The sequence below is a fragment of the Carcharodon carcharias genome, chromosome 26 (assembly GCF_017639515.1).
Source record: "Carcharodon carcharias isolate sCarCar2 chromosome 26, sCarCar2.pri, whole genome shotgun sequence".
In the NCBI taxonomy this organism is placed as follows: Eukaryota; Metazoa; Chordata; class Chondrichthyes; order Lamniformes; family Lamnidae; genus Carcharodon; species Carcharodon carcharias.
Window position 1 is genome coordinate 8712502 of NC_054492.1, and position 22904 is coordinate 8735405.

The 22904-nt window shown below is 43.6% G+C and overlaps 1 protein-coding gene across 6 annotated transcripts in view; it reads right to left on the bottom strand.

The window, feature by feature from the left end:
* Positions 1-22904, bottom strand: part of LOC121269987 (transmembrane channel-like protein 3) — an 86898-nt gene that overhangs the window by 54458 nt on the left and 9536 nt on the right. For 5 of the 6 annotated variants that reach the window (XM_041175207.1, XM_041175208.1, XM_041175206.1 and 2 more), the window contains 2 exons: positions 670-745; positions 136-217 (listed from right to left, as the gene is read on the bottom strand). In XM_041175207.1, coding sequence (XP_041031141.1) covers positions 136-217; positions 670-745 — 158 coding nt within the window. Of the gene's footprint in view, positions 1-135; positions 218-669; positions 746-6699; positions 6759-22904 lie in introns of those variants that run through there. The other variant, XM_041175210.1, reaches the window with a different exon arrangement.

The following is a 22904-nucleotide window of genomic DNA, read 5'->3' on the forward strand; positions in this document are numbered from 1 at the left end:
TTAGTTTCATTTTTCAGTCTGTGCCACAATAATAGAGGGCTACAGTGCAATGCCTGGCCATTGACACAGGAGGGAATGAATCAAACAACGATCTAATAAAATACACATTTTTAAGCTTTTTCTAGAATTACTTACTTTCTATTTTCTTTATTCTCATTTCCCAGGGGATAAAAAGCACGGTTATATTGTACACCAGTCTCCCAAATTTTTTCCACATCTAAAATTTGAGAGAGGATTGGGAGTAAATTACAATGCAGCAACAAAACTATCAACCAAACCATCCGACAACTGAGCTCAAAGCAGAGAGGAGGGCTGAAACAAACAGTGTAATCAGAACATCAATCAAATCACCCAGATTAGCAATGAGCCCAAGCTAAATATTTATTATGACAGAATTCAAACAAAGGATTCCATACTTCACCTTCAAAATAAATAATACTTTAACTGAGGTAAAAGACAAAGATAATTTACATTTCTAACAAAGGATGTCTTCATTACACAATTCTGAACATCTTAATTAAACCTGTGACCTGTGTTATAAATATTCAAAGGATGGGAGAAGCTTAATTATTACAAGAGGAAGAAATTCCTATGGGCATGTTTTAAAGGTCTTTCATAGGACATTCATTTCCATTAAGCTTTTGTCTCTCAGTGCTGAAACTAACTTACTTCTGCCCCTGCAGCCTGATAGCCTCTTGTCCTTGTTAATCTGCCTTCATACTTCAACACAATCTCTTTGGCTTGTCTGTAACAAAACCAACTGGCAGTCAGCACCATTTCACACTGTGTAATAGCAAAGGCTCATTCACAATATGTAATATTACAGCATCATTTCATACTGTATAATATTCCAGCATTATTTCACACTGTGTAATAGGAAAGCCTCATTTTACATAGTATAATATTCCAGCATCATTTCACACTGTGCAATATTACAGCATCATTTCACATAGTGTAATATTACAGCATGATTTCACATAGTATAATTTTCCAGCATCATTTCACACTATGCAATATTACAGCATCATTTCACATTGTGTAATATTATGGCATTGTCGCACATAATGTAATATCCCAGTACCATTTCACATAGTGTAATATCCCAGCATCATTTCACATAGTGTAATATTCCAGCATTATTTCACACTGTGCAATATTACAGCACCATTGCACTGTGTAATAGCAAAGACTCATTTCACATAGTGTAATATTCCAGCATCATTTCTGTGTAAAATTACACTATCATAGGACAGTGCTGCAAACATTTTGTTCCAGCATACACCTGTTTAATTGATTGAGAGTAATAGAACTGGTTTACGGGTCTGAGGTATGAGAAAACATGAACCTGGACAAAGGTATGGGATTGGTGACCTTCCAGATAATAAATGGCATCAACACCATAAATTGAGAAAATTATTTCTAATTAATTCTGAGAATTAGAAATAGGATTTATAGGTTCAAAGTACTAAAAGATACGTTTGAGATCTAGTTGACAACTACAATGGGAGGAGGTCTGGAGCTTCCTTGATGAATGAAATAAGATGGACCAAATGGTCTTCCTCACCCATACCTACCTTGTGACATTATGAATTTCATTTTTGCATAAAGTTGGGGGTAACTACTTTCCCATTGATAAATGGTTGCATTAGGCTTCGGGTACAGTGGAGGTTTACCAAAATGATACCTGGACTCCAAGGGCGGAATTTTATGCTGGTGGGATTTTCTTTGTTCCTGCCAAAGTCAGTAGAAATTTGAACGGCTCACTGCATTTCATGGGCTCACCCCCACTGTGACAGGGCTGCAAAATTCCACCCCAAATTTTAAATTACAAAAAGAGATTACACAGATTAGGGTTCTAGTCCCTGGATTTCCGAAAGTTGAAAGGTGATTTGATCGAAGTTTTCAACACATTCAGGGAGATAGATAGGGCAGATAGGGACAAACTATTTCTGCAGAATGGTGAATCTAGGACTAGGTGTTAATTGCACATTAATTGTGTTTAATTATAATTAGGTAGTGGGCACTAACTGGACATCCACCTGAGCCCCTATAAATAGAGACTAAAACTGGTTGTTGCGGTTAGGAGATGTATGTTGCTTTTTGTGACTCTATGGAAAGATATAAAAGTGTGCAAAGATGGGCTCCAGTTCTATCCTTCACCAAATACCTTTCCATAATAGAACATGGTAGCAATCTAAAGGTGAAGGTTGGAAACTAAGAAAAAAAAGGAGACAGAAAACCAAAATTTTGGTAGCCATTGTGCATTTTCTCCTGAAAAGCTTCAGCAACAAGTCTCTCTTTTCAGCAAGATTCAAGTTCTGTACTGCCAAGTGACTGTTTATTCATTTATCTCTTGTGGGACTTGGGGAGTGGGTGGGAAAATGGAGTTGATGCCTAAGACCAGCCACAATTGTATTGGATGGTGGAGCAGGCTTGATAGGCCATGTGGTCTATTCCTGCTCCTATTTCTTGTGTTCTTGTGTCTTATTGTGAATGTTTTGTACATTTAGACAAAAAGCTTTAATTTTATTGTTTTACTACAAGTATTTGAATGGGTCTAACTTGCTGATGCACAACTAATTCTCTGTCCCTACCTGCTCCACTCTGTTTGTCTTTACCAAATCACTATAACGTTCTACTGCCTTGACTTTTCTCTTTAGATGTCCAAATTTCTCTTCACTGGAACTCTCCCTCTGGATCTGGTAAGGTAAATGACTGTAAAAGATTACCAAACATGGCAATCAAACTGTTAAGGTTCATTTTCAGGATTAATTAATTCCAATTAAACTGTCTCGGACTCTAAGCAGCCCATAACAGTAAACTGGACACACTGTACTTCAAGTATTCATGTGTTTTGTGATGAAAGTCCTGATGTACAGAATGGAGTGGATAAAGGGTTGGATAGTGATAATGTGAGTGATCATGGCACACAGGACAGAGGTAACATATTTAATTACCCAGGGTGGGCACTCGTTTCAATATCCAGTATTTCGCATTTTTAATGTCTCTTCCTTAGATAGTTCCGAGTTCCGATGTGTGTCTGGATTATAAGAAACGTCTCTCTCTTCACATTCCCCCTGTGGGTGATTTGTTTGTTTCTCACCTTCACCTTGGAATGTTAAAGCAATTTGCTCAGCCTCTGTTTGAATTGAGGTATCTAGTGCATGTGACAATTGTGGAATGTGTAGGGAAGTAGCAAGTTTAAATATTGGTTGAATATTCAGGATGATGGGCAAGAAGTGAGGTCCATGGACTGGCAGAATGGAATGAAAGAGTGGAGAGTAAGAAAACACTTGCAAGTGCTGATAGTGGATCAGAAAACAATCTCAAACTGAAGGAAGACACTCCGATATTGCAAGAGAACAATCTCATAGCAGCAGTCCCAACAGGCATGAAGGTGGAAGCAAAGGCCATGGCTTGAATAGATTATACAAGGAAATAAAGGCCACAGAACATTCTCAGAACAGAACTAGAAGCAGAAGTCCTCATGCTCATGGTTTTTTGGGAGCTGCCAATAAATTCCAGGATAAACTCATTGTCATCATCTGTCCCTTAATTCGAGGATCGTGTCTACTCAGGGCCCCAAGTTTCTGCCATGGATCTTCATGTGACAGAACAGCCGATTCTCAACCCACAGATCTTTGGGCACATGGAGAAGAATGCTCCAAAAGGTAGTGGGATCTGGAGTGCAGGATTTTCTTCCTTTTCTTTCCCCTCAGCCACTGCTCTGCCTCATCAATAAGGCGTTTAGACTCATTTTGGCTGGTCACAATGATGCACCTTGATGGACAAGATGTCGCCATTTTGTACGATTGGTAGAAAGCTCCTCCCAGTCATTAATTTCAATGCTACTGTGCTTCAAGGAGAGTTTCAGAGGCACTTGAGTTGAGAAAACGAGACCTGGAGGGAGATGGTTTCCTGCTACCTGGGCACAGTGTCTAGTTCATCATAACTGATTTTGCAGGAGTTTTGCCTGAATGCTTGTGGAGCTGGATTCAAGAAGGACACTAGCATTTGATCAATAATCCTCCCAATGAACCTGGAGGATGCGGTGGAGGCACTGATGGTGGAATTTCTCTGGAGCTCTTATGTATCACTGATACATAGTCCAGGTCTCACTGCAGTGGAGAGTGCTGATGACAACTGCTCTGTACACTAGGATTTTTGTTGACTTATGGAGGTCTTTGTTGTCAAACATTTGCTGCTGTAGTTTGCAGAAGGCTGAGCTGGCGCGGCTGATCCAGTGTTGGATCTCTCTGTCAATGGTGGCCTTTTGAGAGAGGAGGCTGCCAAGGTTTGGGAAGTGTTCAACATATTCCAGAGTCTCTCCTGAAACATATATGAACAGTGGAATATGTGACTGACCAGTTCTGGGTTGATATATCAGTTTTGTTTTGGGGAATTTCAAGGACAAGCTGAGTCTTTTCTATGCAGAATTGAAGAGATCGAGAGTGGCTTACAAATCTAGTGCAGAGTGGGCAACAACACTGCAGTCATCCACAAACTGTAGATCAGGTATGTCCATGGTAGTCAGTTTATTTTTGGCACAGAGGCAACTGAGGTTAAAAAGTTTTCCATCTTGCTGGTATTTAATACTGACAACAGAGAGCATTTGATCTTTGATGAGGTGAATAGCCATTGTCAGGTAGATTGTAAATAGTATGGCAAACACATCCAAGAAAAATGTTGAGAACACCGGAACTCTTCATTGCATTCCTTGTCCTGACCAAAACCTTTGACTCAGTAAATTGCAAGGCTCTGTGGATTTGGCTCCAGAGTGTCATTGTTTAATTGAGTACTTTGAGCACATATAAGCAGGGGACAGCTGGGACACTGGGTGTGTGAGGAGAGTTACGAGACAGTACAAACTAAGTAAACTCTCTAAGTAAAGAATAGCTTTGTGCCTTGGGTTTTGACTTCACCAACTGGCTTGGATTCTGTTAACATTGGTAGCTGAGAGCAGGGGTTGGGGTGTAGGAGTGGGGGGAGGGGCTAAATGTGAAGATTGAAAGCTAAGACACACTTGATGGCATAAGTTTGTAATTGGAGTTACTTTGGAGAAGAATGGCTTAAACCAAGGAAAAGCAACAGGGTATGATTTTCTACCACTGTTCTGAGAAGCTGAGCCTTATAACCAATGGCAGAATGAAGTGGATATATGGACATGGGTTACATCCTTATGAAAGAAAAAGCAAGGTATGGCTTTCTCTCACTTTCGCTCCCCACCGGGAGCAGGGTCAGGTGCAGAGTATTTTCAGAGCTAGAGGTTCATCAATTGGACATTGAGGAAGGTTTGGATGAACTCTTAAAACTTATGGACAAAATTTATGAGCAGGATGGTTTGTTAAGTGCATATGAGATAAGGTCTGACTTTGATAAATTTAGAAGGATGGATGGGTATTCCACAGAAGAATGTAACAGATTACAGAAATCCTATTTGGAGATCCCTAATTCAGTGCTTGCTTTCAAACTGTTGGATTTTGCTAAAGTATTGAACATGGATAGGCTCCTGGTCTCGACTGGAGTTAGATTCTCAGAAAGAGATACGCTTTTGGAACAGAGGTCTGGAGCTTTAAAAAAAGATTCTGGGAACACATTCATTTCCAGCCACTTTTGTGGCACTAACAGTAGTAACACAAGATGGAGAATTCACTGCTGGCAGCATTTCGAGACCGTTTAGATATGGGGCACAAGCATCGAAAGGAAAGAAGAACCACAAACTCAAGAAATGAGGATAGAGACCCTTCCGGTAGCTCTAATAGACGACAGGAATTGGGTAACTACGGCAGGAGAATGAACCCCAAGAATAACCAAGAAATGGTCAACAGGTGTTTCGGATGTGACTCGAAATATCATTATGCAATGAATAGTCCGAAATGGAATCAGAGGGTCTTTGAAATGACACATGACATGGAAGGATCGGAAGGGGAAGATGATGATACTGATCAGTCAGAAGGAATTGTACTGGTCACCAGACACTTTAGTTCAGCAAGGGGTGTTCTAGCTGCGTACTCATTCAATTGTGCTATGTTAGAGAGTGGATACATGTCCACAGTGAGTAGAGTGGGTTGGTTAAAGTCGATTCTAAAATAGTAAAGGCTGAAGTAAGGTTAAGGAGTATGAAAGTTCTACTTACTTCAGGTTCAGGGATGATGACACGTTAAGTTCATTAAGGGGGATATAAAATTGGAAGTGAGGCCTTCAGGGCCTTTAATATAGGGTCAAGCAGAATAAGTCAGAACTGACCTTGAATCAATCGTCTTAAAGCGAAACGGTCAATTACATCCTAATAAATCGGGCCAAGTCCTCACGAATAGAGGATCCTGCACCCAAGCAACAAATAGACTAGTTAAGTTTGATTGGACAGTTGAACTTGTTGTGCACTTAGACTAGACCTGATGCTAGATATGACACATTGGAACAGATCACTACGGTGAAACATACTACAGTTGAGGAGGCTCTGAGAGCAAATAAAACAGTGAAGAAATTAAATTCAGAGAAATGCGCACTTAACTATCCGGCCTTTGGTGATCCAGAAGATATGGGGCGGAATTTTCTGCTGGCAGGATTTTACGGTCCTGCCGAAGTCAGTGGACTTTTGAACTGCTCATCGCATTTTACGGCCCTGCCCCCCACAATGTGATGGGGCTGTAAAATTCCGCCCGTGAAGTTAATCATTTTTAGTGATGCTTGACATACCAATCTGGATATTCTTGTACAGCAGGGTTTATCATATTCTTGGTGGGAAAGAAAAATAAATGTTGTGTATTGACCTGGAAAGCAGAGAAAATAAAGGTAGTTAAACGCACCTTAATGGCAGAAACACTGGCTCTAGTAGAGGCGACAGATAAGGGGTTTTACTTATCAAACATTTTAAAGTAAATCCTATGCAAGAGGCATTCTAAGAAAATTTTGCCTGTTGAATGTTATGCTATGTGGATAACAATTCTCTATGGGATAATGTACAGTAAACTACAAACATGACTGAGAAAAGTTTAAGGATTGAACACACAAATTAGGAGCAGGATTAGGCCACTCAGCCCATTGAGCCTGCTAAATGTTAGAGAGAACAGAGATCTCCAAGATAAAATGGGTTGAGGCAAGACCCCAATTATCAGAATTACCTGGAAAAACTCAGCAGGTCTGGCAGCATCGGCGGAGAAGAAAAGAGTTGACGTTTCGAGTCCTCATGACCCTTCGACAGAACTTGAGTTCGAGTCCAGGAAAGAGCTGAAATATAAGCTGGTTTAAGGTGTGTGTGTGGGGGGCGGAGAGATAGAGAGACAGAGAGGTGGAGGGGGTTGGTGTGGTTGTAGCGACAAACAAGCAGTGATAGAAGCAGATCATCAAAAGATGTCAACAACAATAGTACAATAGAACACATAGGTGTTAAAGTTAAAGTTGGTGATATTATCTAAACGAATGTGCTAATTAAGAATGGATGGTAGGGCACTCAAGGTATAGCTCTAGTGGTTTTTTTTTTTTTTTTTTTATTTTATATAATGGAAATAGGTGGGAAAAGGAAAATCTTTATAATTTATTGGGAAAAAAAAAGAAGGGGGAAACAGAAAGGGGGTGGGGATGGGGGAGGGGACTCACGACCTAAAGTTGTTGAATTCAATATTCAGTCCGGAAGGCTGTAAAGTCCCTAGTCGGAAGATGAGGTGTTGTTCCTCCAGTTTGCGTTGGGCTTCACTGGAACAATGCAGCAAGCCAAGGACAGACATGTGGGCAAGAGAGCAGGGTGGAGTGTTAAAATGGCAAGCGACAGGGAGGTTTGGGTCATTCTTGCGGACAGACCGCAGGTGTTCTGCAAAGCGGTCGCCCAGTTTACGTTTGGTCTCTCCAATGTAGAGGAGACCACATTGGGAGCAACGAATGCAGTAGACTAAGTTGGGGGAAATGCAAGTGAAATGCTGCTTCACTTGAAAGGAGTGTTTGGGTCCTTGGACGGTGAGGAGAGAGGAAGTGAAGGGGCAGGTGTTGCATCTTTTGCGTGGGCAAGGGGTTGTGCCATAGGAGGGGGTTGAGGAGTAGGGGGTGATGGAGGAGTGGACCAGGGTGTCCCGGAGGGAGCGATCCCTACGGAATGCCGATAAGGGGGGTGAAGGGAAGATGTGTTTGGTAGTGGCATCATGCTGGAGTTGGCGGAAATGGTGGAGGATGATCCTTTGAATGCGGAGGCTGGTGGGGTGATAAGTGAGGACAAGGGGGACCCTATCATGTTTCTGGGAGGGAGGAGAAGGAGTGAGGGCGGATGCGCGGGAGATGGGCCGGACACGGTTGAGGGCCCTGTCAACGACCGTGGGTGGAAAACCTCGGTTAAGGAAGAAGGAGGACATGTCAGAGGAACTGTTTTTGAATGTAGCATCATCGGAACAGATGCGACGGAGGCGAAGGAACTGAGAGAATGGGATGGAGTCCTTACAGGAAGTGGGGTGTGAGGAGCTGTAGTCGAGATAGCTGTGGGTGTCGGTGGGTTTGTAATGGATATTGGTGGACAGTCTATCACCAGAGATTGAGACAGAGAGGTCAAGGAAGGGAAGGGAAGTGTCAGAGATGGACCACGTGAAAATGATGGAGGGGTGGAGATTGGAAGCAAAATTAATAAATTTTTCCAAGTCCTGACGAGAGCATTCAACAACTTTAGGTCGTGAGTCCCCTCCCCCATCCCCACCCCCTTTCTGTTTCCCCCTTCTTTTTTTTTCCCAATAAATTATAAAGATTTTCCTTTTCCCACCTATTTCCATTATATAAAATAAAAAAAAAAACCACTAGAGCTATACCTTGAGTGCCCTACCATCCATTCTTAATTAGCACATTCGTTTAGATAATATCACCAACTTTAACTTTAACACCTATGTGTTCTATTGTACTATTGTTGTTGACATCTTTTGATGATCTGCTTCTATCACTGCTTGTTTGTCGCTACAACCACACCAACCCCCTCCACCTCTCTGTCTCTCTATCTCTCCGCCCCCCACACACACACCTTAAACCAGCTTATATTTCAGCTCTTTCCTGGACTCGAACTCAAGTTCTGTCGAAGGGTCATGAGGACTCGAAACGTCAACTCTTTTCTTCTCCGCCGATGCTGCCAGACCTGCTGAGTTTTTCCAGGTAATTCTGTTTTTGTTTTGGATTTCCAGCATCCGCAGTTTTTTTGTTTTTACCCCAATTATCAGACTGTTTTACTAAAAGGGATGCTTGCTTGAAGAAATTTTTGGAGGTCCTGGAAGAGAGACATCTTGTATTATGATGGGTTATAAGAAAAGTGGAAAATAACTGTTTCTCGTTGATGTGTTTTGAAATAATTCTAGTGCGTTATAAAGTTATTGGTGAAAGAAAGGGGAATCTGTTAATGATATGTTAATTAAATTGTATGGATACACAGGTGAAGAGCAATGTTTAATTAAGTACTTAGGGGACAACTGGGACTGTGGGTGTGTGAGGAGAGTTATGAGACTAAATAAAGTCAATAAATTCTCTCAGTGAAGAAAGGATCTGCATCTTGGTTTTGACTTTACCAACTGGCTTGGATTCTGTTAACACAGAGCTTTGGATGTCCAAGACACTTCATCACAATCCTGCAACTGCACCTTGATGATATGACTACAACTGTCTTGAGTGGGAGAAACAGACACCTTCAAAATGTGGACCAGTGTATGTAAGGCTGTGAGAGGATAAACTAATAAGGAAAACAAATGAATTAAATAGTTGCAGAAATTTTGGAGGTTATTCCATAGTCGTAGTCTTAGGTAGTCCCTTGGGATCAAAGATGACTTGCTTCCACTCTGGTCTGATTGGACTGTTTTGGAACAGATTCTGCCACATGCGGAGCAGGTGGTACTTGAAGGTTTAGGTAGATAAGGCTTTTGGAGGTTTGTGCGCTCTCTCTGACACCTTGACTTTGCCTCTGCATGCTCCTGAAGCCTATCGATGTATCTGCTGCCTTCCCAAATAAACTCCAATCTTGATTGGTCACAAGCTAGCAACTCCCATGAGTTGGAAGGGATGTTTTTTCTCTTCAGGAATACTGTGATGATGCCACTGAAACATTTCCGCTCTCCACCTGGAACTCATGACTGAGTTCCAAGCAGAACAATTTAGGAGACTAGTATCAGGTATACAAGCTATATGTCCCACCCAGCAAAGCTGGTTTTCAGTGCCTCAGTGCTGGGCATATTGGTTTAGGAGAGGACACTGCTGTTTGACGACATTTCTTGCCACTGTATTTGGAGGATCTTGGAAAGGCACCACTGGTGGGATTTCCCCAGAGCTTTGAGGAACCTGTTATAGGTTGGCCAAGTCTCTGAAGCATGTAGGAGCACAGGGATCATGGCTGCCTGGGAAATCATAACCTTAGTCTCGGGTTTGAGATCCTGATCCTCAAATACTCTTTTCCTCAGTCTGCCTAAGGCTGAGTGGATGATAAATTTCATTTTCTATCTCTGCTTTCATTGAGATGAGGATCTCCAAGATATGGAAAATGGTCGACACTTCCAAGATCTCACTGTTGATCTTAATCAACATTATAGTTCCCCGGTACCCGATAAGGGGCAACCAGTTTTGTCACATAGGTAGATTTGTACTAAAAAGTGCTTAGAAAGCTAAAGTGAGGTCAATAGCTAGGGGTTTTGAAGGTTGATTTGAAAAGCAATCTTAATAAGATTAGAGAAGAATTTAAAATTGGGTGTCAGGCTCATGGGGCTTTTAAACATATTGGTTTGTATTAATCGGAGTAGGTCTGGAATAACTTTAAATCAGTAATCATATTTTAAAAGTGTTACTCCCATTCCAGTTAATTGTGCTAGATTATAAAATATGATGCTGCATCAAAAGGAGTAACAGAGCAATTGCAAAGTTTGATGGGCCAGTTGAATTGATGAACAATCAGACGAGGCCAGATGCTAATTTTCATGTATTGGATTTAAGTACTAATGTGAAACACCCTAAAGTAGAAAATGTTTTAAAATAAAATAAAACATTTAAAACATCTGGAGAAACGCATACTTAAGTTCCCATCCTTAGGTGACCCAAAGAACATGAAACTCTCCACACACTAATCTTCCTGTTGAGTATTTCAGTGCAGTTGGCTGCAAAAAATATTTCCTGGGTGAAAATGGGAAATATTGTCCTTTTGCTTGGGGAGATAAGCAAACAGAAATAGTTGTTAAAAGTACTTTAGCTGCTGAAACACTGGCTCTTCTGGAGGCAGTGGATATAGAATTGTATTTGTCAAATATTTTGAGAAAGATTCTGTACAAGGGATATACTGAATATAGTGTGCACAATGAGTGTTACATTGCTAATTATTCCTTATGGGATAATGCTCACTGTATGGAAAATGAGAGTGAGGAAAGGTTACGCATTGACTTTGCTTTTTGAAGCAAATACTGGAGGAAAGGAAGTCTCTAAAATTAAATGGTCAGATGCACGTCATCAGCAGTTGGGTTGTTTTTCAAAAATATATACATGTATTTATTTCCATATCTCTCCACACTCCTTCGAGTATTTATTCAAGGTTACTAATGAATCTTCACCACACTTTCAGATAGGATTGTTAAGATCTGGAATGCACTATGTGAGAAAATATCACCTCAATTCACCTCCATTTTCTTTTGCCAATTATGTTAAAATCCATGATCTATTGTTATTGACCCACTCACCAAAGGAAACAGTTTCTCCCTACTTGCTTTATCAAAACCCTGTTCAAGGTCACTTTTCTGCTGTTTTATCAGAGAATATTATAACATACAGGCTGACCATGTAGGTTAGTGAGACAACTTGTCTAATTTTTTTCCTCTTACTCACTCTCCATAACTTTCAATCTTCCACTTTTTCAAGAAAGTTTTCCTTTGTCACAAGTGCAGCATGGACAAGGATGAATCTGTGATCTATTACCTTATCAATTCACTCACTCGTCCAGAGCTACTTCATCACAGTGATTCAGAGCCTATCCTGACAGACAATGGGCACCAGGTTGGAAGCCAGTCCATCACAGGACACACACAATCATTGAGGGGGCAATTTACCATAGCCATTCCATGTAACCAGCATGGCTTTGGATGGTGGGAGAAACCCCATACGGACATGGGGAGGACGTACAAACTCCACACAGACAGTAGACCAGGGGTCAGGATCGAACCCAGGTCCCTGGAGCTATGAGGCAGCAGTGCTAACCACTGTGCCATCCATCTTAGCTGTTTTCTAATTTTTTCTATATACCACATCGTGACAGGTCAGTGTTGACATGGGGAAATTGTCAGCACTGTGTAACATTCATAGGATGAGTTTGAATTACAGATATATTACCCAAAAATTCTGACAACCCACACATACAAGGTTTTAGGATAGGGTGTGTGTGGCCCAGAGAAGATTTTTTAATACATAGATAAAGCATGTGACGATTGCAGATGGTCCCTAACTGAGACCCAACATAAACGACTGGCTTGAAATTCCCAAGCAGATGGCTGCAAATTGGAATTTTTAAATGTGACTCCAGTTAGTAATAAATAGCTTCAACCACAAATAGTCCATTCATTCTCTACAAATATTATCAAAGAGACACTTAACCAATGAATGCATTTCTTTTAAAATTCTAATGTAATTTGAAGGTGTCAAGTTTTAAAAATGCTTGCATTAAAAAATATCAAAGCAGTTTCCCAATTATTATAAATTTAATCACACTCATACATGTAGCAAGATTACCACTGGGATTTTCCATGCCCGCTGGTGACAGGCGTGTTCGGTGGTGTGAGCGGACAATATGGTGCAATCAGACTCAGGACAGCGCGAAACCAGCTCACGATTGTCTGCTCAGCCCGCCAATGGGTTTGACAATAGCACATAAAGTGAGCGCACTTGGCGGGCTGCACTCTGAGGGGAACTCGGAGGTGAGTGCACAGTAATGGTGTGCAGCGCTCGCCAGGGTGGTCTGTTGGACTTCAAGCTTGAGGAGAGGTATGGGGGGGAGGGGAAGGGAGCCCTGCCATTGAGGTGACTTGGGGAGTGGGGGAGGGGAGGGCAAGGGAAGCCCTACCATTGAAAATAGCACACAAGCATTTGAAGGGTAGGGAGTAAGGTGGGGATGAGGGAAGCCGCCACGCATTAGGGAAACCTGTATAAAGTGACCATTCCTCTGCAACTGAGACAGTTCAGGCACAGCCACATTGATACGATTGGAGTCGGGCTTCGAGCTTATCTGCCCACTCAAGTAACGCAGGGGCATCAAAGTGCCACCAAGTGTTCCAGAGCTTTTCACCCCTCGGGCACAGACTGCAAAGTAAAGCGTCTTAGTGGGCTGCAGAGCAGTTGGACGATTGCACATGTTGTACAATCTCCTTGCTAAAGCTGGCCATGGAGCAGTCACTGCTGGAGGTGCTCACAGCCCCTTGCAATGTCATCATTCAGGTTTGGACCAGTCTCCCCCATGGTTCAAGCTAACAGTGCAGCCTTGCAGTGTGGGTTAGGAGAATGCCTGTGCCTGAGCTGAGAGCACAGCATGCAGTCCAGTGGGCAAAGCTGCTGCCAATCGGTCAGGTGGAGTGGGGTGGAGGAGGGTGGGGTGTCGGGCAGCCAGACAGTGTACTAAACTCTGGCCATCCAAGTGGTGGCCAGCACTCTCCAGGAAATGTTAAGGGGCCTTCACAATAACCAGGACAGTTTCTTAATGCACCCATGCTAACCACGTCTCTCTCTCTTCCATCCTGCAGGAGGAGTACATCAGGATCATGGAGCCTGGTGAACTAGCTGTGTGCCTGATGGCCTAAAGAGTGAAGATGATGGAGGAGAGAGTGACTGAGGCTCCTGGCTGTGCAGAGCGAGGTGCAGCACCCTCTGGAAGAAGAGGTGGCTGGGGGTCCCGCACACACCGCCTAAGAGCCACAGCGAGCTGTCACTGGTCAGCGTCTAGGGACACCCTGCCTCTCATTCCTGCAGATGACAGGGAACCAGTGTCACCGCAGGCTGCGCATGTCTAAGGAACTAGTCAGTCACATCTGCCACTTACTGCAGGTTTTGGTGCCAAGGAGACATGGAGGGCATCCACTGCCAGTGGCTGTAAACGTGACCGTGTGGAACTCGATCTCTACGCCAGTGGCCTCTTTCAGGGCTCCGCACATCTGTGGGATATCACAAGCCTCCTACAAAAGCATCCATGAGGTCACGGATGCCATCTTTGTGAGGGCAAAGAACTTTGTGCATTTCACCCGGGACCGGGACAGACAGGATGCAAGGGGCATTGGATTCGCCCAGATCTCGGGTTTCCCACAGTTGCAGGGTGCAATTGCTGCATTCATGTGGCGCTCAGATCTCTGTCGGAACACACGGTGAACTACATCAACGGCAAGCGGTTCCACTTGCTGAATGTGCAGCTGTTGTGCGACCACCAGAAACACATCTTGCAGGTGTGCGCACAGATTTCATGGAATGTGCACAACTCCTACATCCTCAGTTGGTCTCAGACCCCTGGAGCCTTCCAGGGTCTACAGAAGCTGCAGGGTTGGCTCCTTGGGGACAAGGGCTACCCACAGAGGCCGTGGCTGATGACAGACTGCTGCAGAGTGACGGTATAATGAGGCTCATGCTGCAACTTGCAACTTGGTGGAGCAGACCATCAGGATGCTGAAGGTGAGGTTCCGGTGCCTGGACCAGTCTGGTGGAGCCCTGCAATACAGTCCACAGAGGGTGCCACGCATCATCGTCGCCTGCTGTGCCCTTTGTAACCTGGTGCTGCAATGGGGAGACAAGCTGGCTGAGGAGGAGATGGAGGAGCTGGGGGTCTCCTCCGATGAGGAGACCGCCGATGGGAATGAGGCTGAGGAGGTCCTTGAAGGCGCTGAAGATGGAGATAAGGGCCTCGCACTAGCTAGACGAGGCAGGCGCGCTCGGGAGGCCCCCATAGCTGTTAGATTTGTGGAGGATGATGATGACATGCAGTGAGGTGTCCCCATAGATCCTCACATCACATCTGTGAACGTTTGACTCCAGTTTGGCTTATGACAGCACGAATTCCTTCTTTGATAATGCTCCTGCCGTGGAGATGTAGTGGAGGCCCTAATAGTTGTTTGATTGCAGGACGATGATGACGACATGCGGTGAGGACACTCCATAGATCTTCACATAGCCTCTGAGAATGTCTGACTCCTGTCTGGCTGAGGGCAGCTCATTTGTGCTCTGTGATCAGGTTTGTATCATAGAGACACAGCCGGGAAACTTTAATTATATCTGATCCTTTATCCGCCTTCAGCACCTGAGCCCTTCAGAAACACAGCGTCACTGGTCACAGATGCTGATGAGATGGGGGCCAGCCCCACCTTAAAGGTGCTGAGAGCCACACAGAGAGAATGATGGAACTCTGTGACACCTGCCCACAACATTCTGGCAGCAATGACCAGCACCATCGAGGTGCAGGCATCAGTAATGTGTCCAGGGAGTGTGAGGCTGGACCATCACTTTGGTCTGAAGGCTGCACAGACACAGGGAAGAGGCCCTGGACTGAGACACATGCCTTTATCTTGTACAGAAAGGTTTCACATCTGAGTGACATGAACACTGCTCATCAAAACAAGGACCCATAGGCAGGGAGACATTCTTGGGAATTTATTGACAATAGTGAACAGTGTGTACAAGTGATTAACACCTGTGCTCAGGCTGTGCAGCTAATTCTCCTTAACTTTCCTAACCCTGCCGCAACATAAAGATGCCCCCTGGACATCCACAGTGGAGTTGGAAGCAGCCTGCTGACTGCAACGCCCCTGTCAGTGATGTGTTTTGTGGGTGTCCTCTGGAAGGATGAAACCTGGAGGGCTCCGGCCTGCTTTTGGAGTCCTGCTGTGTGGCAGTGGCACCCGCCTCGACCTGTGGGCCTGGAACTGCTGAGGTCACAGGAAGAGGGGAGTCGGATGGCTTGGACACTCTTGGAGTCACCTGGATGGATGGGTCTGGAGTGTGCACCTGCTATCCTCCTCCCTATGGGTGCCCGAGGGCCCCAGGCTGCCTCCTTGAGCAGCAGGGGTATCTGGAGTGAGATCGAGCTACCCCACACCCCTCTCACGTACACACTGTTGGAGGCCAACTATGGCATCAGTGATGGGAGTTGGGCCTGCACAGTAGTGCAGGAGCGATGTCCCAGACCAAGGTCTCCATGGTGGCCACAACCCTACCAGTGTTGACCTCGGTGCGTTGGCATGCTGGTGCTAGCACCTCAGAGTGAAGGCAGATGGACTCCTCCATTGTGCCTTACAATCTGAGGAGTGCAGTGGACATCCCTTCCTGATGTTCCCGAACTTGCCTTTGCAGCTCCAGCAACTGTGACATGACCGAATCCAGAGACTCCTCATCTGACTTGGGCTCAGTAATGATCTGGCCTCCAGCAGTCCTCCGAGTGCTGGGCACCAGGGTGGTCTCTGCTGCCGCCCACTGTGAAATAGACATGGCGATGTGGTCATCAGATTGTGATCCTGGGGCTACTCTAAAGCTAGGTCCCACCAAGGTGCGTGTCTCTGCACTGGTGGAGGGTGAGGCAGGCTGTGACAGAACTTCAAGGAGGGTGCCTTCAGATTCCTCTTCAGACGTTTCTCTGGGGCTTGATTGGAGGCCCTGGGTCATGGACCCTGTCGGCCATTGCTAGATGTGCCTGTGGAAGTGAGGAGAGATAATTAGTGCACAGCAATGGCCTGTGAAACAGGACACATCACTCACAGCATGGTTGTCTGATGGATGTTGCACTGCTGGACTCTCATTTGGTAGAGCAGCACCGACTTCACCATCAGCACAGGACCGATCCAGATCGTCACCGGTGGCTGGATGGCTGTTTTCAAAGTCCGTGAGGACCTTGATTTCAGGCATTCCTCCACCAGTCTGCGATCTCTCCCTGTTGCTGTGTGTCTACTTCTCCTGCATGAATGGAGATGGAGAAAGTGTAAGCAGGACGTCTGCAGTCCAGATGATAAATATGCCTGGCCTGTGTGGGTGGTGAGTCATCCAGTGGATGGGATGAGGACAATGATGTTGTGTGTGAGAGAATGAATGGTGTAAACAACATATTTTTATTTTTTAGACTGTGGCTTTAAGATTGGACTGTGGCTTTAAAAACTGCCATGGCTGCAGTTTAAAAGAGATGTTCAATGGAGCAGGAACAAGAAAATCTACAATGTTGCTATCCTGGAACAGTGTGTGCCAGGTTGGACAGAATGGTGCTGGAAAGGAGACCTGGTTTACGAGGGGAGTGGCTAGCAATGGCATTTTGATTGGCTCCCGACCAAGTGACCGGGTTTTGTGTGAGGATAATGCAGTAGATCAGCTCCTAGCCTGAAAAAGGAAAGACCTGAAACCTCTCTCTCCTGTGCTTTGTAAGACCCCAGTAATCTTGCTATAGTAGCTAGCTGGATATTCCTTGCATCGCTGTATCCTGCTTTCTTTGAGAAATCCCTGTCAGAAGGAAAAGGGGAAAAAACACCAGTCGAGACATTAAAAGCAAGTTTCAGCCAAAGAACCACAGTCTGCAAGTGCTGGGAAACCACCTCATATCAGCCACAAAGCCTATAAGGAATTTGGAAGAAAGCAATCAAAGTCAACACATCTAATTATGAACCCCAGATTGGTGCTATTGAATTGTTTTATCTCACCCTCAAAGTCTGAATTTGAGCCCATTCCAATGAATCACCTCTTGGAGAACACAGTATCTCAGGTATTCCTTCCAGTTTTAAATGCTGTGCTATCCCTTTGATTATCTCTGCCTTCCTAGCTTTGGCAGGCAATCCTACTCGTAATTTACTTGCCAATTTGATTAACCTGGCTTTTGGAATCCTGTGCAAAATTTGTGTATTTTGTGTGTCTTGTGTGCGTGTGTTTGTATCTCGCAGTTTAAGAAGGCATAGAGTTATTGAGTTAGAAGTTAGCAGTTCATATTTCTTTCTTTTGCCATTAGGTAAAGAGTATTTGTTCAATAAACAGTTATTTACTTATTAAGTTTACAAACCTGGTGCTCGTATTCTGTTAGCCTAAATTAAACAGTTCGGTGGAATTGGGGCAATCTGGTGGTTTGGTCAAACTTTTCACATTTATCGCGGCTCCGGGAACACTGGGGTTTGATATTACAGTGCAATATCCCCAGTGAGTCGTGACAAAGTTTGGGGGCTCAAGTCCAGGATATTTTGAAACAAAAGACAATGACGATTTGGGTGTAGATTTCGTATGTAATGAAATCTAAAAGAAAACACCTATCAAAAATAAGATGGCACTGGAAACTGCTAAAACCTTCCTGCAAGTGGAAGAGATGTCCCTGAAAATTTTGCACAGGATTCCAAAAGCCAGGTTAATCGAATTGGCAAGTAAATTACGAGTAGGATTGCCTGCCAAAGCTAGGAAGGCAGAGATAATCGAAGGGATAGCACAGCATTTACACTGGAAGGAATACCCAAGATACTGTGTTCTCCAAGAGGTGATCCATTGGAATGGGCTCAAATTCAGTTGCAAATAAAACAATTGGAACTAGAGGCAGCACAAAAAGAAAAGGAAAAAGAGCATTCCAAAGGGAACAGGCAAAAAGGCAGGAGAGAGAAAACAAGAAAGGGAATTAAAATGCTGAGGTTAGAAAAGGAGGAAAAAGAAAAAGAGACAGAGAATTCCAGCGTAGAATGCTGGCAGTTAATAAAGTGACACCAGTAGGTGAGGCAGGACTTATTTCCAGATCAGAACCCAGTGGGGAGATGTTTAAATTTGTACAAGCGCTTCCAAAGTTTGAGGAAAGTGATGTTGAAGCATTCTTTATTTCATTTAAGAAGATAGCTAAACAGATTAACTGGACAAAGGAAAACTGGACATTACCCATGCAGAGCAAATTGACAGGTAGAGCACAGGAAATTTATGCTTCACTGTCAGAGGAGGTTTCTAGGGATTATGATGTGGTGAAAAAGGCCACTTTGAGCGCATAGGAGTTGGTCCCTGAAGCAGATAGACAAACGTTTCGAAATTTAAGGAAACAGCCTGGGCAAACTTACATTGAATTTGAAAGGCTTGAACAAAGCAGGTTTGACAGATGGTTATGAGCATTAGGAGTTGAAACAACCTATGATGTTCTCAGAGAGACTATTCTCTTCGAGGAATTCAAAAATTCCTTACCTTCTGTAATAAGAACCTATGTGGAAGACCAAAGGGTTGCAAATGCTAGACAGGTAGCAGCAATGGCTGACGATTATGAGACGAATCATAAAACTAAACCTTTCTTTTCTTCATCTCCCCCATAAATTTGAAAAGGATAGAAAGTGGGAGAGTGAAAGGAAGATAGGGTAAAGAATGCATAGCTGGGAATACTTTGAAGTTTCCTCCCCAGACCAGGAATGAAGGTACTGAGGGTGGGGGTGAAACTCGAAGGCCAAAGTGTTACCATTGTAATAAAATGGGACACATCAGTTCAGAATGCTGGAAGTTGTGAAGGAAACCAATGGGACTTATTGGAATTCATAAGAGTGAGTCTAAAAAGGGAACTCAAAAAGAAAATGCCACGGATCAAATTATAGCTTTAACCAGAAATAATGGTCTGTAGGTAAACACTGCTGTGAATGCAGGTGGAGTGAATAAGGTAGATGAGGGATATAAAGGGTTTTTGTCTAAAGTGAAGATAAATCCTTTTTCATAAATTGATGCAGCTAAAGCTATAATGATATTAAAGGACACAGGAGCTACACAAACTCTTTCGCTGGAGAAGGACTTGTTTACCCTCCAGGGAGTTCAATGAAAGCTAAAGTATTGGTAAATGGGATAAGTGGAGAGTATATCCTGATTCTATTGTACAAAGTGCAATTGGACTGTGATATGTCGTCCGGATTGGTCCGATAGGAATGGTTAAGAAATTACCCATGGATGGAGTTGATTTACTCCTGGGGAATGATTTGGCAGGAGTGAAGGTTATAGCTTCGCCCATAACGGCAAGTCCGAGAGAGGCTAAAGAGACGGAGCAGTTACAAGGACAGTTTCCTGGTATTTTTCCATCATGTGTGGTGACCAGAGCAACGGCTAAACAAAGTCCATCACCAGAGGTCAAAATAACACCACGAGCAGATGTTAGAATAGCCGAAACTTTCTTTAAGGATGAGGATAATTCAAAGGAAGTGTTTGGCAGGTCTTCCTTAACTGCGGCTCAGAAAGCAAATCCAGAGTTAAACAAGTTAGCACAGTCTGCTCACACTGAAGCTGAGGCGGAAGGAGTTCCGGAGTGCTATTACCTTAAAAACAGAATTCTGAAGAGGAAGCGGAGACACCCTCACCAACCTGCGGATGAGGAATAGACGGTTGTTCATCAGGTAGTGGTACCACCCAAATATCATAAGGAGATATTGCGAGTAGCATACAAGATTCCAATGGCAGGACACGTAGGAATATGGAAAACCCAAGCATCAATAAAAAGGCATTTTACCTGGCCGAGAATTCATAAAGACGTAGTGCTATTTTGTAAAACGTGTCATGCATGTCAGGTAGGAGGTAAACCTCAACATGTAATCAAACCAGGACCTTTAATACCCATACCGGTTTTTGACAACCATTTAGTCAGGTATTAGTAGATCGTGTAGGGCCATTACCCAAAATGAAAAGAGGAGCATGTAAAGTAGCACGAGAGAAGACTAATAGAAAAGAGTTAGAGAAACAAGTCAAGTCAAAATCCAGCACACGTGATCCAGAGCAGAGTAATGGTAAAGGGGAGAAATGCAGAAGTAGAGATCATAAACAGAGCAATAGCAAAGAGAGAGCAAAACGGACCAAATTGAAATCTAAAAGGCGAGAACAAAGCAAAAGCAGAGAGTGAGAAAAAAAGGCCAAATCAAAATCTAGAAGCCGAGATAGAAAACAAAGTAAATACAATGATAGAGGGGAAAGGGATAAATCTAGAAGTAAATCTAGAAATACATCTAGAATTAAAAAAAAAGCAAATAAAGGGAAAAACATGTGAGCTCAAGAAGTAGAGGCATGGAACAAAAACACAAAGAAAACTGGGGTTAAATCCAGTAATGATGCAGAACTGGGCAAGAGTAAAGATCAAGAAAAAAAGTAAAATCCCAAAGTAAGTTAAGGGATGGAGGTAGGAGCAAAGAAGGTCAAAGGAACAGAGATGAAAAACAGAAAAAAGATGATAACAAAGAAATACTAATCTACACTGAGCATAATCCATTGGCGTTCTTTGAGAAATTCAAGATTCAAAATGTGAGACTGTTTAGATAGATATTGTTTCAACCATTCAATGTAAAAATTGTTCACATTGCCAGTAAAGATAATGTGATTGCGGATGCATTGTCCCAGGTGTAAATCACTGAAATCAGTTAATACTTGAGATTGTACAAGGGGGAAGGATGCATGAATGAGTGTAAGTCTCGAGTTTGTTGTCTATGTGTCACATACCCTGTGATGAAATGCATTTTTAAAATGGCGTTTCATCTCTTTAAGGGTGGGGGCATATAAAGAACATATTATTATTTTTTGGACTGTGGCTTTAAGATTGGTCTGTGGCTTTAAAAACTACCATGGCTGCAGTTTAAAAGAGATGTTCAATGGAGCAGGAAGAAGATCTGCAATGTTGCTATCCTGGAACAGTGTGTGCCAGGCTGGACAGAATGGTGCTGGAAAGGAGACCTAGTTTAACAGGGGACTGCCTAGCAACAGTGTTTTGATTGGCTCCTGACAAAGTGGCCAGGTTTTGTATGAGGCTGGTGCAGTAGATCAGCTCCTAACTTGAAAAGAGGAAAGACCTGAAACATCTCTCTCCTGTGTTTTGTAAGACTCCAGTAGTCCTGCCATAGTAGCTAGCTGGCTATTCCTCACATCGCTGTATCCTGCTTTCTTTGAGAAACCCCTGTCAGAAGGAAAAGGGGGAAAATCACCAGTCGAGACATTAAAAGCAAGTTTCAATCAGATAACCACAGACTGAAAGTGTTGGGAAACCACCTCGTGTCAGCCACAACAAGCTACAGGGAATTTGGAAGAAAGCAATCAAAGTCAATGCATCTAATCATGAACCCCAGATTGGTGCTATTGAACTGTTTTATCTCACCCTTAAAGTCCATGTTTTGTGTGTTTTATGTGTGTGTGTGTGTATAGGGGTTTAAGGAAGGATAGAGTTTAAGTTATAGAGTTAAAAGTTAGCAGTTCATATTTCTTTCTTTTGCCACTGGTTACAGACAATTTGTTTAATAAACAGTTATTTACTTATTAAGTTTACAAACCTGGTGCTTGTATTCTGTTAACGTAAATTAACCAGTTAGGTAGAATTGGGGCAATTGGTGGTCAAATCAAACTTCTCACATTTGTCACGGCTCAGGGAGCAGTGGGGCTTGATACTACAGTGCACTATCCCCAGTCAGTCATGACAATGTTGATGTCCCTTGAAGTAGCAGTGAGTGAGGGTCCTGTGGATGTGTGACGGGTTTGTGAGTGTGTGAGTTGAGAGTGTGAGAAGAGTGTCTCACCCTGGCGGAACGGAGGAGATCATTCATCATCTTGTTGGTGCTGACCACCTCCCCAGCCTGGTTGGTTATGCCGCTGCCCATCCTGTGGTCAGAGTAGGGGTAGAGGGCATCCAGGTGGGACTCCACTGCGTCCAAAAAGCTTTCCAGTGACGAGTCGCTGATCCTGGGGGCTGCAATCTTTTTACCTCTCGTGGACATTCTTCCCTGAAGCAGTGGTGGGCCAGAAGCGCTGAGATGTCAGCACGTGGCTGGACTTTAAATATGGCGCTCAGCGTGATGAAGCGGTGTGGTGATGGCTGCTGGGCGATTAACAGCTCGCTCACCATGGAAACGGCATAAATAATGTGGTGGGTTTGGGAAATGCGGTGTGAAAACCCACCAACGTGGCTGGCGGGTATATCATCGTTTTACCCGCCCGCTACCTTTGAGCCGTTCCTTAATCAA